The sequence below is a fragment of the Neopsephotus bourkii genome, unplaced genomic scaffold (genome assembly GCF_033783945.1).
Source record: "Neopsephotus bourkii isolate Nb327-2 ecotype Australia unplaced genomic scaffold, CSIRO-AGI_Nbou_v1 NB_384, whole genome shotgun sequence".
NCBI classification, from domain to species: Eukaryota; Metazoa; Chordata; class Aves; order Psittaciformes; family Psittacidae; genus Neopsephotus; species Neopsephotus bourkii.
The window spans coordinates 1,135,858-1,152,757 of record NW_026900889.1 but is presented as its reverse complement, the minus strand read 5'-3'; the positions used below and the strand labels follow the sequence as shown (position 1 = coordinate 1,152,757).

Sequence of the window (16,900 nt, the reverse complement as noted above, 5' to 3'; positions counted from 1 at the left end):
CCCTGTGTCCAACCTGGCCTTGAGCACTGCCAGGGATGGGGCAGCCACAGCTTCTCTGGGCACCCTGTGCCAGTGCCTCACCAAGCACCTCACTTGTAATAGTTTCCCGTCTAAATTCAAGGTGCTCCATCCTAACCCAGATCTGTAGTAGAACATGGTTCCTTCAAGTTCAGATTCTGCATGAAGTCTGTCAGCTAAACCCATGCAACCTGTTCTCCATATTAACAGAAATGGGTTAATCATTTGCCAAGCAAAGATACTCACACAAAGATGAAGCTTCCTCAGTTCACAGCAGCTCACTCTTTGTTAGCTCTTCCCTTGCAAGTGTGCACAGGGAGAAAGTTTCACTCCAGTAAGATGGACCCAACTTGTCTCTCCGAACCAGCCAATTCACTAACGCTCCCTCTAACAAGGAAACAAGAGGACCAAGCTTAACCTCAGAGATCTCACCCAGGGAAGTATCTTAAATAGTGCTTTGCTGAGGCATTGTTAACCAGACAGAGCACTGCAGTCAGCTCTGTTACTGTTTCCCTGCAGAGCAAAAGAAAAACGTGAATGATTGACAAAGCAGTGCCACTTCCACATCTGTGACACTGCAAGAATATAGCAGTGTCTCCTGCAGGAAGGAAGACCTACTTAAGATGGACTAAAGCAACCGAGGAACTCAGTTATACAGTGGTATATATATTGCAGCATAGAAAACTAACCATAAAATGCCCAGTTCCTTATGTATGTGTTCTTTAGCTGACCCTAATCCTAATGCTTCTCCACTGTGATTGTGTCTGAAAAGACTTACAGGCCTCTGCCACTGGTACAATGTCAGTGTCACAGACAGACTGGTCAGCTTTATGCAAACACAGTCTCCAATCCATTGAGATACAGTCACCTTTTTACAAAAGCTGCTTGGGTATCAGAGCTCACTGCTGGAATGAAGTCCTACAAAAAGCTTAAAAACACACATAAGAACACTGATATCTTCATGTTTTCTTCTTGCTTTCCAGCACTGCAGGAGGCTTAAAGATTTCCATCAAATTGCTCCAGACTCCTTTAGAATAAATGTTCTTGTAGACAGCTTGTCTGTCATGAGGCTGCAGTGTTGGATGGTGGCAACACCCGTGTCTTCTGGATTTATACCATTCATTGGAAGTTTGGTTGGTTAAGGCCAGATAGAGATTGAAACAGGAGTATGCACCCAGAACCAGTGTGAGGAGAATGACAAAGCCAAGCATGAAGACAATCCTAGGGAAAGTCAAGAAAAGGTGCTGCAAAGAAAGAAAAGAACAACTGAGTTACAAAGATGGGGCATTAAATCTTATGGAGGGATATGAGTGCTCAGCATGCAGCTGCAAAGCACATCTGGGCACACATGGAACTGTGGAGCCCCAGGAAGGAGGCCACAGCCCTCTGTCAGCTCCGTGACTGAATCCTTGAGTAGGACATGCAGATTCCCAAAGCTTGGCTAATATGTGGGAGTATTTTCTCCATCTATCTCTGAATGTTGTATTTCACAGCAGAGTTCTGCTTGTTGGGTTTCTTAATTAAGAAAATCATTAATGCAGATCATCTGAAAACAAACTGCCAAATGAAGGGGCCACAATCTGGTGCAACTTCAGGTTTTGCTGACACGATGCAGTTTAAGCAGCTCTTTCCTGAGTTAAATTCCAATGCTGGGGAGTGGGAATGGTACAGCCCTAACACGAGCAAATGTTCCCTCACCAAGATCCCTTTATAACAGTCCAAGGCTGAAACATCTGGTGTTTAGGATGAGGAAAACAGAAAGCGTTTGCTGTGTATCACCTCACTGCCATACTACAGAAAGGGGTGAGGGGACTGAAAAGCAAATGGCTCAAGTGCTACAGAAGATCGAAGTCACCCTTTGTTTGTATGCAAGAGAAAACATTCAAGTATCTAAATTCCAGGGCAGTAGAGTCCTGCTTGAACATCTCCATGAAGATATCTCAAGGATTTTCGACTGTTTCCTCAACATTCCTGCAGTAGATGGTCACTGGAATGTGAAATCACTCCCTGTGAACCAGATCTGCTGAGTGAAAGCAGCCTGGAGACAGGAATCTAAAGAATAGGATGCTGGAATGAAATGCTGTGAGAAAACCCCTGTACTTTAAAAGCATTCTGCAATGGCAGTTTTCTACACTGCATTATTAGCTGTGTGAAGGTGGTAAACCCCTGCATCTGTCCACATCTGCTGTGAGGAGGATTAACAAGATTCCTGAGAGCAAACCTTTATATATAAACTAATAACCCACACAGCATAAACTCACCTGGATGAGGAAGAGAATGTCAACAGCACGCTCCTGTCCTTGGTCATCAATGTAACTCCCATGCATCATGCCTGAGAGCAGCACCACTTGGATGAGGAACGCTGCTGAGATGACTGCAGTGGTTGCTGCCATGGCAGTCAGTGTGAAGAGGTAAAGGAAGAAGTACTTGGCATTGGAGGCACCAATGCAGTTGTTGACCCACACACAGTGGTGATCAAACCGATGCACACACATGCTGCAGAAACCTGGGGAGGAGGGAGCCACAGGTCAGGTCAGTTGCTTGGGGTTTAAGTGATCAATTTGATTTTTACACAGTTTAGGATAGTTTTTCATCTGACAAAATCCAGGAATTATGGTCATGATTTTAAGCAAACACAGTAGCCCCAATACTAAACCCAAAGCTGTGCTATCTATTTCCTCTTTTATTCCCTAAGACTGCAGCTCACAGACTTTGTCTTCTCTGACAGCACCGCCCAGCAAAGCAGAGGAAAGGCAGAGACTGCAGCTCTGGAGAACTGATTTGGGGAGGTACCACTGTTTGCTTATTAAGGAAGTTAAGATTCTTACTGCAGTGTTTTGACCTGGCTGGCTTCTCCAAGTCACACGTAGGACACACGATGCCCTTCTGAAACAATACACCATCATATGCATAAATCTTAACCAAAGACTCGTGATTTGATTTAGTTATTATACCTGTGAAAGAAACAAGAGAAATAGTTAGCAATGGTGTTTGTAGCCTTTTTTAGGTTCCATTTTCAAATGGCTACAGCTCCCAGTCAGCAAGAGCTTACCAGGATTGGCCCGGGAGCAGAGGACGAAGCAGCCCATGTTCCCAGCCAGCAGCAGGTAGGGCAGGAGAAGGATGAGAAGGTGAAACTGCAGCTCCCAGCAGTACACAAACACTTCCCATGTGTATTCCGCATACACTGCAGCTTGCAAGACTACGTGCAGGACAACAAACAAACAGCTTCTGTAACAGCAAGGGCACAGTCTATTCAATACATAGCATCCTGATTAACAGGCACCCTCAGAGGTGACCAGCAAAGACTTTCCAAACACAAGGAGACACCTTTCAGGTTTTCAGGCCAGCATGGATTGCATATTAATAGTATTTTCTCCTCCCAATGCCTTCCTTCTCTTCTTCCCACATATTCCTTATAATACAAAAGGTAAATTTACTTCCACTACTGGCATCTCCTTCGACTTTCTTTTCCCATCAGTAAAATACAAAGTCTCGTAATACTTGCTGCTGACAATACATGCCACAGCAATAGGGCACAAAGCATTCTGCCAGAAGACATTTGCTATGTGAAACTCCAGTGAAAGCTGAGCTCAAAAACCCTGTAATAACCTAAGCAGCTGTTAGAGACAAGCGTGGCAGGAGTTAGCAAGGGCCAGCACTGGTGCCAGGCGCACTGCACCACCACTTGGCACACAGGTTTGTTTGGGATGCTGAGAACAACTTCCAGCAGCCTGGCAAAGAGACGCCAAGATAAGCCACACATTAGCAAAGCAATGCTCCCTTACTACAGTTCTCTGCATTACACATCAGTTTGCTGGGCTTGTATTATGAGTTTTAAATAACTAGGGATGTGTACTTTACTACAGGGGGAAGTCTGCTGCAGACAAGCTCTCCTCTAACGCTTCTCCTCCACCATTTCATGTGCAATCCAGCAAGACCCTGTGAAGTCTCTCAGCTGCAGGGCTACAAGAAGATGCCCCCAACCTTGGTAGCTGTGAAGCTTCCTCTTGAGCTCAGACACCCAAACTGCTGGACTGAGAGTAATGGGATTTTAGGGAGAGGATGGGGTTGCCAGCTCTGTCTAGAGGCTGTTGTACTCCACCAGTGTGACCAACATCTGTTACGCTGGAAGCCACTGAGCCACAGCATCTTTATGTGTCAAGTATTTCAGGGTACCATCTTCTAAACAATAAGCAAGGAACAAACAGACTACAGTGTGGCAAACCTTAAAGGGAATCTGTAATCCTTGACAAGCACCCCTAACAAAGAGAGAGTATCTAAGGATAACACTGAAAGCTCTGTTGGGGATAGGAGGTCACAATAGGAACCAGAAATACAGTAACAATGTCAAAAGCATTAAGAAGTGCAATACCTTGTGTGGAAGAGCCTGTGAAGCACCCTCTGTGCCACCCTCTGGAGCTGTACAGGGATCACAAATGACAGTGCCTGAAGCAAATGAAAACACTGTTGTTACCTGAATTGCACAATGTTTCTGCCTGTGGAAAGGTCAAATAGAAACACAAGTCACCTAATCCGTTATGGATCTGTAGCAGTGGGGAGGGAGCTCATTTTCAGGGTATGGGAACTCCTAAGAATACAGCAGGAATGTTGCAGGGGTTTTCACCATGAGAGTGAAGTTCTGTGTTCTTGGGAGCCCAACAGGCACATACGTATCTGGGTTAATGTGTGAAAGTTGTAAGGAGCTTATAGTGGGTTATAGGCTGGTAACTGGTTAAGTAGGGGATAGAAGTGAGCAATTTCCAATCTACAATATGCTTCATCAGGACATCTGACAGATGCAAGCACAGATAAGCAAAGGGATAAAGCCAGATGCTCTCCAGAAGGGAAAAAACCCCCACAACCCAACCAAAACCCAACCAACCCCCCCCAACACCCAAATCTACAGTTCTTCAACTACAGCTATGGCCCAGCCATGTCTGACTGCTGCTTCAAACCAGGCAGCCACGCTGAAGAAGGAAGGTGTCTGTGTTCATTCAGCGAGCTCCTCAGCAGCAGTCTGTGACTGCCGAGCTGTCTTGACTCTGCTCTTCAGAGGGTGATAGATCTCTATAGCAACACGCTGCTCCATCAGTGGTGCACGAATTAGAGCAGCTGAGCCTATTTCTAGCTGACATGGAAAGAAAATATGCAGTGAGAGCTTCTTGTCTCAGATGTGAAAGACCAGAAGGCAAAAAGCATATGTAAGAGCTGAGGAGATGCTAAATATTTTTCTTTTAACTGGTATGCCTCTAGCAGCAGTTCAAGTGACAAGTCTTGCTTCAAAGATGAGGCTGTGCTCTGCACTAGGAAACACAGAACTAGACAGGAAAGCAGCCTGCATCAAATATTAACTGTGTGTCAGTACGGTGTAACATTGCATTCAATACCCATCATCCTCCCATGTACAGCACAGCAATCTCCTGTATTTCAGCCACTGCTTACACCAGAGCAAGAGGCTCCTACAAACACCATTTGTGCCTGCAGGGATGATGGAAGTAGGAGAAAGTGAGAAGAGTTGCAGCATGAATATAACCACCTCGCACAACCGAACCACTGGCAGCAAGGAAAGCAGCCTGGGGATGGAAGCTGACCTGCTCAGAGCTGTGCTCTGCATGAGTTAATGCCTTCATGTCCCTCACAATGAATATCTTACAAAAGCACAAACAACTTCAACTTCCAGGCTTGTACCCTTCATCAGTTACAGTCAGATACCAATTTAAACTACAGTGTCCAGAGAAGCTACTCAGGATTACCTTTATGTATTCATGAGACTAAGCATTGATTTCATTTCTCCAGCCAGTGACTTTATATCTCAGCAGTATTTGAATTGCTGACTGTTACACCTTTCATAGAAGCAGCTATTAATATCTCTCTGCACAGTGATCTATGTGTCTATAAAGCAATATAAAGCCAGGTTGGCTGGGGCTTGGAGCACCCTGCTCTAGTGGAAGGTGTCCTTGCCCATGGAGGGAGCTGGAATTGGATGAGCTTTAAGGTCCCTTTAACCCAAACCAGTCTGGGAGTCTAGGATAAAAAGTATAATACTAGTAATAAAATCAAAGTCTGTTTAGACTCATGTGAACAGCATTATTTATCATTTAAATGACAATTCTCTTATCCTTTCCCTTCCAAGAACATCACCCCTTTTCCTTTCCCCTCTTCATTCAGACACAGTCCAACAGACAGAAAAATAAGCTTGTGCCTTATCAATTCATTCCCTGCTTGTGCAATAAAATGTCAATTCTTAATCCTCTTTTAAAGCTGTTCATTCCCACCCCCCCCTTAGGAACAGCAGCCTGCAGCATTATTACAGGCTCACATTAGAGAGCTTCCCCTAAAACGTTTGCCACCAGTTGTAATTCTCTCCCTATTTCAACCCTCAAACCTCCTCCCACCTTCTTCCTCTTAATGACAGCAGTAACTGCAAATACACAGGACCTCGTTGTTATTTCATGTCTCAAAGCTGACGTGTTAGTGTCACTGAACACCACACTTTGAGCATCACAACAACTCCCATCCATGCCACCACTCTCAGCACTGCAGCCAGATGGCACACGCAGGAGCCATGAGACACAAATGGGCTTTTCCTACCTGCTTGGGCTGGATTTCAGGAGCTGGAAGGAAGCGTGGTTCTATTCCCAACCCCGATGACTTGAGAGCAGTTGTCAAAATAAGATGAAATGTGAGATACAGCACATCGTGTGTATTAGAGTGCTGCGGCGCTGGCACAGGGTGCCCAGAGAAGCTGTGGCTGCCCCATCCCTGGCAGTGCTCAAGGCCAGGTTGGACACAGGGGCTTGGAGCAAGCTGCTCCAGTGGAAGGGGTCCTTGCCTGTGGCAGGGGTTGGAACTGGATGGGCTTTAAGGTCCCTTCAACCCAAACCATTCCATGATTCCATCATCACTCTGACCACACACATTAGTGGGTTTATAGAGGAGAGATGCAGCAGCTGCACTGACTTTAGTACAATGAACCTGTTGAGTTCATTGGAGACGACCATTGCTCCGAGAGCTGGGCTCTTTACCTGGCTCACAGCGCTGACACTTCTGGTGAGGCAGCTCTCCCTCCTCCCCGAGCAGAGGCACAGCAGAGCCATGGCAGAGAGCACAAAGCACGAGTAGACGACGAACAGGGTCAGGAAGTCCATCCCGCGCCCTGCAACACAACACGGGCCCCGTGTTAGCGCCGCTGAGGGCCGGTGCTCGGGGCAGCGCCTGGGCCCAGCCCTGCCTCACCGAGGAGCCGCGCTCCTGCAGGCCCCACACCAACCCCTGGGGCCTGCGGGGACAGGAGCCCGAGGTTCCCTGGGGGGCTCGGTCGGGGCCTGCGGGGGGTCCGGTCGCCAGCCCCGGGGGTCACGGCGCGGAACGACACCAGCCTGAGGCACTCCCTCAGCCCGCACCGGCCGTTGTCCCCCCGCCCGGCAGGGGGCGCGCTCAGCGCCAACCCTCCCGCCGAGGCTGGCTAATCGATCGCCGAGCTCGCCCGTCTCCTCCGGTCGCTCGGGGATCTACAGCGGCGGGAGCGCCTGCCCGGTACCGGCACCGCGATCAGCCCGGGCAGGCCCCGCTGTACGGAGCTGCCGTTCCTGGGGCCCAGCGGTTCCGCGGAGGGGGTGAAGGTCCCGGGCTGAAGGGACGGGGCAGCCGCTGGGCTGCCTGCGGGACGGGAGAAGCCACCGATCGCCTCCCGGAGGAGCTGAGGCCGCGGGGCAGCGCCACGTGTGCCGGGCGCCTTCCTCCGTGCGCAGCCAGCGAAGGGTAAAGCGGTAGCAATAAACGTTAAATCACTGTTAGAAACCCCATGTCCGTTCGGACCGTCCCGGGCCGCTCCTTACCGTGCGGGCTGAGCTGGGGTGCGCCGTTCTTTACCGTTTCCAGGGGGTCCATGTGGCAGCGTAGCCCGCATGGCGATTCCTTGTGTCACCGCTTAGGGATGTGCGGGAAGTTGCTGCCTTTGGTGACCGGAATCCTTTGGTCTTCCAGAGGAGCTCCCAGCATCAGATCCCGTTTAAACAGAGCCATCACCTCCCGTGCGCTGCAGGGCAGGAGCACGGGGTGCAGGGGGACTGCGCCCCGGTGCCCGCAGGGTCTCACGGGGAGCCGTGTGCTGGCGCGGCAGGAGGGGCAGCGCTGCCCCGGTGCCCTGCGCGGGGGCTGTCAACTGAAACCGCCGCAGCCGGTGCCCTCCGCGGCCGATTGGGTTACGGTGCCCGGGTAGAGTTTGCCATAGAAACCGGGCCGGGCGCTGCCGCCGGGAAACTGCCCAGAGCCGCGGCCGGAACTGCTGTGATGGTCTCACCCGCGCCGGGGGTCCCGCTGGCTGGATCCCGGGCACCGCAGGTAAGCCCCGAGGGGTGCTCGGGATGCTCGGGTACCAAGAGGAGTGGGTGAGGCACAGCAGCATTGGCACCAAGAGGACACTAACTGGCTTGGTTGAGGCACGGCATCAGGTGAGCCTGTTTCAGGAAGGGGACCTTGTTTTCCCTCCTTCCCCTCAATGCACTAAACCAGAACCTAAGGGACAGGAATGCACCCAAAACACTGCCAGGGCACAGGGATCGTGGGGTGCAGCCCGAGGTGCTTTGCTCCTGAGAGAGGCTGTAGGGACAAGCTGTTTTCTCCCTGTTGACACACAGGAATTCCTGCACTGCTCCAGGTACAGTGGTAGGTTTCATTGGGGTGATGGATGTAACCTGGTAAGTTTGGCAGGAGGAAGGGGTCCTGGGATGGGTGGATGGTGTCAGCACAGACACCAGGAGGTTGTTTTGTCTGCAGGCAGACAGGCAGGGTTTGGGTGCTGGAGCTGCCTGCAGTGAGTGTTAGCAAGCAGGGCACCATCACCAGCGCTGCTGAGGAGCTCCATCCACTCTTCCTGGTCTCCAAACAGCCAGAAAACAGCATTGATATCAGTTGCTTCACTTGCTCACAGCCACCACAGTTTTGCCTGCATGTTTGGGCAGCGGGTAGTGAAGAAGACGCCCTGATGATGAGCAGGAGGTGTGTGTGTTTCTGTGTCAACACAGAAGGGCCGTGCATGGTCCCCCCAGTGCATGCCCAAGCATCTCAGCTGCTAAGAAGGAGGTTTGTGCTTGTACAGAACCTGTGAGAATGGAGCCATGTCCCCTCTCCAGCAGAGCGTCACCAGCACCAGGGCTGGGAGGGCAGGAGGAAGAGGTCTTAAAGTCCCTTGCAGCAGTGATGTGCATGAGCATGAAGGGCACAAGTAGGAGGAAGACCGTCACTGCATCGTGCTCACCTTCAGGTTGGGCAGAGGAGATCCATGCAGCTCTCCTTTGTGAGGCTTTACCTGATCCCATGAGAAGGACCCTGGGTTTCCTGAAGGGTCGTTTCCCCTCCAGACCATTGCTGCTGACAGCTCAGTCCACACCAGTGCAAAGGGAAGACCAAGGGGTTGCTGTGTTGTCAGGATGGGATGCAGATGACCCCTCCTGCTGGTGCCGCAGCAGGACGTGTAATACCCTAAACCCTCTTAGTGTGCTAAGCCCTGGGATCCCTCAGTGCTGAGGAAGCAGAGGAGAAAACCAGAAATAGCAGCTTAACAACCGGTGCCAGTGGGGGGGCTCCTGCTGTGAGGACCCTGGTCCAGGCCCCCAGATCCCTGCAGCAAACCCTGCGCCGTTTGACAGAATCACACTCCCGAAATCTGCCCTCCCACTCAAACCAGCAGTGATGGGGCCAGCGAGGTCTCAGCACATCCAGATACCGGCTGCATCGGCTGCTTGGCAAAGCGCTGTCTCTTCAGATTCACCCTGTGGGTGAGGGATTTCCCTCCATGGCCACTAATCTCTTTTACCTCCTTCCAGCTCCTAATTCCCCCCAGATCTGCAGGCTCAGCTCAGCCCCAGACTCAGCCAGGACCAGCACAGCAATTAGCTTGTCCTTGCTTCTCTTGGCTATGGAAATAAAGTTAATTAGAACAGGGAAAGGCAAAACAGCCCTTTCTGCCTGCCTGGGGCTGACAGGGCGACACGGCAAGGGCACAGGGCTTGAGTGAGAAGCCTGGGAAGGAGCAGCCACCCTGGCTCTGCCCCAGCTCCATGGCACAGCAGCCGTTTGCCCACCCCTGGACCAGCGAGAGCTTCCAGGGGTGATGGAGGAGGACCAGGAAAGCACCAAGCCCTTAGCGGGACCAACCTGCTGCTGGTGAGGGCCCGCGTGGATGGCTGCAGACTTCTGTAAGTGCTCGAGCGCAGGGCGCAGAGGTGGAAGGGGTGATGCAGCTCTGCTGGGCTTTGCTGTGGAGCTGTGGGCTGTCCCAGTGGTTACTGGGCTCTTACTGGAGCCTTCAGTGCTTGAGCTTGTGTCCTGGTGCTCAGCTGCAGATGGATTCCATCCCGCTGCTGCCGGCCTTGCTCCGTGCTTCACCCTGGACACTTCTCCTCCGGTGCCTCGCATCTGTACCTGTTAACATGGGCAACGGCTTTATTTCCTCTTTAAAATATAGCAGTAATCCCTGATTTTGTGTAGCATTTTAATCAGCACTGCTGTATAGAGGAGGGCAGGATTATTACACTCCTAATGTGAGTGACAGCACACTGCTTGGTCCTTTTCATGATTTCCTTATGAAGGTAGCATATCTAGTGCTCTCTCATGCAGCCTTGAGCAGCTGTTTGCGAGAGCAGAGCAGGCTCAGGTTATTAACACCCATTTCTGCTGTGTTCTCTGCCCATCCTTGTGATTCTGCTCTCAGAGCAAGCTGAAAATGGACTTGAGAAGAGTTCCTTTCATCTCCCTGGTCTGTAATAGGGCATAAACCAATATTTCCCAGGTCTGAAAGGAGCAGAAGTCATTCGATCAGTCAGATCAGAGCCAAGCTGCCCAGTGAGGTGGAGGTGGGAGGCGATACCTTTGCTGTGCTGGCAGCAGCATGGACCAGAGCAAGGTGCGACCCTCTCAGTTGTCCAAGGGGATGACCCAAAAACCAGCTTTAGGCTGTGCCTCTGAGCCTGTGTTTGAGGCTTTTTGATCTGAAGAGCACAAAACTGAAGGTGCATCAGTGAGGATGTTACTCTGGAGCGATGCTGAGTCCTCACGGTCTCTGTAAGATAGTTTGTCCAGGTAAAACAGGCTGTGTTTCATTTTGTAAGTGTTTAACGCATGCTAAGTAGCACACATGGAGTAAACATGGGGGTAAAAAGCATCTCTGCAGACAGCTGAGATCAAATGAAGAGAAAATCTACATGCAAATCACTATAGCAAGTGTCAGCCATCCACGGAGGTACTTACACATCAGCAGCATCAGAAGGGCATCCAAGTGAGCTGTACACATCAGCTGCTCTGATTTACCTGGGGCAAAGATGACTTCTGCAGATGTTGAGGGCTGATGTGCCCGCTTTCTCCTTGAGCATCCATGGAGCCGGTCCTGACCCTTCAAAGTAACCACAAACAAGTCCTTTTGAGAATCCTCATCTTTGCATTTCAGGGTGCTGTGGTTGGGTTATTCCTGTACACAGGACACAGAGAAATCCCCCTGGGAGAACTGAGAGGGTCTGACAAATTCTAATGGATTTGTGTTAATCTCGCAGTTGCAACCAGCTCCAATATTGGGTATTGCAAAGAGCTGGTTAAAACCAGGCTGTGTGAAGCCATCGGGTGACCTGTTCATTAATGGGACATGCCAGGGAAATGAAAGAATCAGTTTGATTGATAGACTAATAAATACAAGCAGGAGCCATCCTGGTGAGATGGAGGTGGGGAATGTGCCACCTCCAGTGGGACACAGGCTGTGCAAGGCCATGGCCCTGGTGCCATCCAGCCAATGCAGCTTCCTCACTGCTAATGGCACTGGCGCTGCTGGCAGCCTGATGGTGGAAGGATAAAAGCTACTTTTTTAGTGAAATATAGAGGAAAAGTGCATCACCCCCACACCCCCATGGCATCTACAGGAACTAACGTTAAGGATAGAAAACACCACAGCTCCTGTTTTTCTCTTCTTTTCCAGTCGCAGCCATGCCAGCGACCAACGAGGGCTGGCCCGAGGCCTTCGGGTTCAAGATAACGGGGACTGGTCCATGCTACATCCTCTGGGTGCAGGAAGGCAGCAGCGCAGCGGCAGCGGGGCTGCGGCCAGGGGACGAGGTGCTGGAGATCGAGGGGCAGCCCGTGTCCTCCCTGGGCTGCGAAGCGCTGCTGGCGCTGGCCCGGCGCTGCCCCACCGTGCCCCCCAGCATCGGGGTGGTATCGCGCCTGCAGCACCTCCACATCCCCCCCGCTCCATGGGGATGCTTCGGCTTCGAGCTGGCGAGCGGCAGCCCCCCAAGAGTGGCCGGGGTCAGCCCGGACTCTCCCGCTGCTGCCTGCGGGATGGAGCCGGGGGATCTCGTGCTGGAAGTCAATGGGATGCCGGTGATGCTGCCCGAGGCGGTCGCTGCCCTGGTGGGGTCCTGTCACGGGCGGTCCCTGCGGCTGGGGCTGCTGCGGCTGCAGCACGGGGCTGGGACACGGGACCCCATCCCTAGCGCTGATGCCGTGCACCAGGAGAGGAGGCAGAAAGCGCAGGAGTTCAGCAGGAAGGTAAGGATGGGCTGTGGGGCTCCGGGCACCCCTGCAGCAGGCACTGGGGATCCCCACATCCAGCCTTTGCAGCGTGCTTGGACATGGGGGTGCTCCTGGCTTGGTCATGGGTCTGGAGTGGGGCATCAGCACGCAAGAGAAGGCTCTGACAACCACCTGTATTTCAGTAGCCTCATGGAGAATAGGTGGTCACTGCAAAGAGCTTGGAGACCCTCTGTGTGCTGACCCCATGGGCTTGTTCCTTTGCATTACAAGAGCGTGTGGAAGCCCCCAGGGGCAGATCCCCATCTCCTGCACGTCCTCCCACAGACATTTTAGCTCTAATTCTGTTGTAGAGACAAAACATCAGCGTGATTACATCCTCATTGTGTTCCTGAAAGCTTCCTAGTGGGCAGTTTACCAACCCCATCTCCTCATGCTGACTGTAATTTTGATCATGGCTGGGTTTTATTTTAATCTCTCTAATTTCCATTTCAAAGTGGCCTTTTAAGATACTGTGATGAGAATAACCAGGGCTGAGGGTTCTTGGATCCTGAGCTAATAAAGGAACAAGACATTCGTAAAGAGATTTCTGGGTACCAGCTGAATCCCCTCAGCCAGCCTCTGCATTAAAGATTCACAAGCGTGTGCTGAGGTTCGGATTCATAAAGCAAAGCATCGCGTGTGAAACAGATACCTGCTGGTTACAGGAGCTTCACAACAGGCTGGGAGACTGCTCCACGCTGCCTCCGTCTCCTCAAGTCACATTAAACCGAGTAAACACTTCCTGGATGGGCACAGGAGAGCACTTTTGGAGCCAGCAGGATGCTCATGCTGCTGCGAGCTCCCACAGCAGCGCCTCTGCTGCATCCCTTCCTCGCCCAGCAAAGCTGCCCTGGCCAGAAGTGGGTTTGAGGAGCACAGCTCAGTGAGCAAGCACCTCTCCAGAGGGAGTTAATGGGGGGTGATTTAAGTGGCTTCATCCTTTTAACATGATGCAGACTAATAGAACACTTTACCCCTCTTTACCTGGGAGCTCAGCTCTGGTTGGTGCTCCTGGTGCTGGTGCAGTGCTCCTGTGATGGAGGTGCTCATGGGCTCAGTTCCAGGTCATCTCCTCTTGTCCCCTGCATGCTCAGGGACTGCACTGACGCGAGAGGCACCAGCACCCCCCTTTCCCACCCACCAAGCCCTGGGATTCCCATCCCAGGCAAACATTTAACAGCGGCACCCCGGGATTCACCCCACCAGGAACACCACCGTCCTTTGTCATTTCAAGCTGGACCCTGGGGCTCGGCAGCGCATGAGTGAGCCCAAGAGAATGCGACTGCCCCAGATTCCATCACCTTGAAGCGCTGCTGCCGGCGGCTGCGCAGACCCAAAGCACTCAGGGGGCTGCAGTGGGGGGACAGCACCAGCACCCACCCTCCCGTGGGAGCTGCCAAGTGGGACAAGCACCTGGAAGACTCGGCTCTTCCTCTTCCCTGGCTGAGGGATGCTCCTAGATGATGCAAGGGGCTTGGCTGGGGGATGGCTGCTGGTTCCATGCAGTGCTGCTGCAGGGTGCACACCAAGGAAGGGTGAAGGGCCCTGCTCCCCTCACTGCTGCATCCCCCTGTGCTCACGGAGCTGCTGTCAGCACAAATCCATCACCTTGCAGGAAAACCCAATGCACACAGGGACTGCAGGGCAGTGACAGAGTTTCTGCACCCCATGCATTCAGTGCACACAGCCAGGCTGCAGGTACCAGCATCCCCCATCCAGCACAACCTCAGGCCAAAGAGCAGCCCCTGGCCTGGGAAGGGGCTGATAAGGAGGGTCCCATTGGGGGTGATTGGCTGGGTGGTGATTAGCTGATTGCTCTGCCTGTCAGGGCTGTCACAGGTGGAGCGGACGGGACAGCAGCTTGGTGCTGCTGATGCTGTTTCAAGCATCACCTCCAAAAGCCCATCGCAGTGGAACCAGATTCCAAACCGATCAGCCAGATCCCAGCCTGGCCATGCCACAGCCTCTATGTCCTGGTGCAATGTTTGTAACACGCAGAGCAGCCCCACCAGGGACATGTGGGAGACCCCAGCAGGGCTGTGTGATGGGCTGGTGTCTGGTGTTCCTCCTTCTTCCCCACACGTGTTCCCTCTTTGCTGACTGGGTGCTGCAACGGGATGGACGTGTTTTCTGCCCCCTCAGTGCCTCCATACACACCATTACCTGCTCTGCTCAATGCCCCTTCCCTCTCCTCTCCCGGCTCCCCTGTTGCAGGTGGATGACATCCTCGGTGACCAGCCGGAGGTGAAGGAGAAGGTGTTCACTGTCCTGAAGCAATACGCAGCAGAGCGGAAGGTGGAAGACTTGGCCTATGCCCTCTGCATGGTCCTCACCCAGGAGTCCCACCAGCATCTCATTGACAGCATCAGGTACAGGGTGACAGTAACCTCCTGTGCTGCTCTATAAGCCACAGGTGCCCATCACCCTGGGGGTCAGGAGGCTGGTGACCTGCACTATACCAGTCACCAGCCACCGGCCATCCCCCCCATACAGTGCTCACAGCCCCATGGAGCCACCACCTCCTCCTGCAGCACGGATGTGGCTCCCATTTCTGGCTGTCATTCCCAAGGGAGATGGGATTGGCTGCAGAAGGGCTGGCGGCTCTTCAAGAGCCTGGCCAGGGAATAACCCAGGTGGGGGGATGCTGGGGGGCGGTCTCTGTTGGGACCATTGGCACTGCCTGCAGCATCCCGGGATGCTCTGGGAATGCTCTGCTTGGGTTTGGGCATCTCCTGAGCCCCTGGCACAGGGGGTGTGCAGCGGGTGCCCTGCTCTTGCTGCAGTGCGGGCTGCAGGGCAGTGCATGGACACGTGGTGGGGATTACAGCCGGGCTGAGACGATGGCCATTAGGGAATCAGGTCTCCATCTGGCCGCACTCCGGGCCCGGCTTTCCAATTCCTGCTTTAATCAGTGGAATTGCGAGATATTACAGTTACCATAACAACGTCCCCGTGCCAGGGTCTCCGCCGTGCCTGCCGCCAGCCGATGATCCGGTGATGGGGATGGTGGGAAGAGCGAGGCAGTGGCCCTTGACATGCGGTGTCCCCATGCTCTGCTGTGGCTGAACGCGGGTCAACTGGAACCCCCCTGTATTGGAGTGGGGACAGGCACAGAGCCCTGTAGAGCCAGCATGCGGGGGGGGGGGGGGGTATCATATCCCATATAACTACATATTCCCTATAATTACACAGGATCATTTCCCGCTCAGAGAGGATCTCAGTAAGTGTCCAAGTATTTCCTCTGGACCCAAGCCCATCTGCAGGGGCACAGCAGGTTCCCCCCGGATATCCCCATCCCAGTGACCCTCATGTTAACAGAGGAGAATGTGGCTGAACCCGATGCTGACATTCCCATGCCCACCCCTGTATGCCATGGGGCAGCACCACGGTACAGCCCCCCTGATATCACATCGAAACCCCGCTGCTGCCCCATGCCCCTGGGTGAAGGGTGAACGCTGGGGCAAGAGGCGCCGTGTATCAGGAGCTGATCTTGGTTTAATGGAAATGAAATATTCAGCTTAGGGACAAGATTTACCATTTGATCTTAATGGAGGGAGGACAATAGAAAATCAAGGTGCTCTGGGAGCTGGTTTCCCAGCTGCAGGGTGCTGGGGAGCCAGGGGCAGCTCCGTGTGCGCTGCTGTACCCGATACGAGCTGTTTATCCTGGGGCCTCCCATCTGATGGGTTTGGGGCTGAGTAAGAGCTTTTAATGCTTTTAATAACCCTGTGAAAGGTGTGGGCAGCCCCTGGGTGCTCTCTGGGTGATTTCCCCATGGCTTGAGCCAGTTTAGTCCATTGCTGACTGAGGGGTTTGGGGTCTGTGCCCTGAGCCAGCATCCTGGGACTGGGGAAGGGCTGTGCTGGGAGATTCATGCCAGGGGGAATCCTCTCTCTGGCACTGGGATGGAGTGCTGATGCGGCTGTCCCATTGTTCCCAGGGTGCAGAGCAGCCACCCCCAGGCAGCGGTGTGCGTTGGTGCAATTTAGGTGCACACGGATCCCATCTGAACTGCCTGGGGCTCATCCTGCAGGACAGCCCCTGCAGGCACATGGATCCATTCAAGGATGGGCTTGGGACCACACGGGTACCCCCCATCCAGCCTTGGCGGCCCTATGAGGCTGTGCCCAGCTCTCTGAGCTGTTTCCACCCAAGCTGCTGGGGTGGAACCACACTCCCTCAGCTCACCCATGCCTCCTGCCCTGCAGAGCCCAGAGAGCAGCCGATAGGAAACTCCAAGGGGCTGGGATCCCCCTTGCCTCCAGTGATGGTGATGCCCCTCAGCCAGGGACCAGGGAGCGATGATGAGGGTGATGGT

The 16,900-nt window shown here is 53.1% G+C and overlaps 2 protein-coding genes across 3 annotated transcripts in view; one reads left to right on the top strand and one right to left on the bottom strand.

Moving 5' to 3' along the window:
- Nucleotides 1-520: 520 nt before the first annotated feature.
- On the bottom strand, nt 521-8,029 carry ZDHHC4 (zinc finger DHHC-type palmitoyltransferase 4). 2 transcript variants are annotated; one of them, XM_061349156.1, is made up of 6 exons: nt 7,894-8,029; nt 4,394-4,467; nt 3,071-3,249; nt 2,847-2,972; nt 2,280-2,524; nt 521-1,262 (listed from the first exon to the last, which is right to left on the bottom strand). In XM_061349156.1, the coding sequence occupies exons 1-6, from the start codon at nt 7,909-7,911 to the stop codon at nt 978-980; spliced, it is 927 nt and encodes a 308-aa protein (XP_061205140.1). In that variant the 5' UTR covers nt 7,912-8,029; the 3' UTR covers nt 521-977. The 2 variants fall into 2 exon arrangements, with proteins under 2 accessions (XP_061205140.1, XP_061205139.1); XM_061349155.1 differs by lacking the exon at nt 7,894-8,029 and adding an exon at nt 7,047-7,206.
- Nucleotides 8,030-11,983: 3,954 nt separating this feature from the next.
- GRID2IP (Grid2 interacting protein) overlaps nt 11,984-16,900 on the top strand; it is a 32,092-nt gene continuing 27,175 nt past the window's right edge. The window contains exons 1-2 of the mRNA XM_061349131.1: nt 11,984-12,558; nt 14,797-14,951. Of these exons, the coding sequence (XP_061205115.1) occupies nt 11,995-12,558; nt 14,797-14,951 (719 nt within the window). The 5' untranslated portion in view covers nt 11,984-11,994. The remainder of the gene's footprint in view (nt 12,559-14,796; nt 14,952-16,900) is intronic.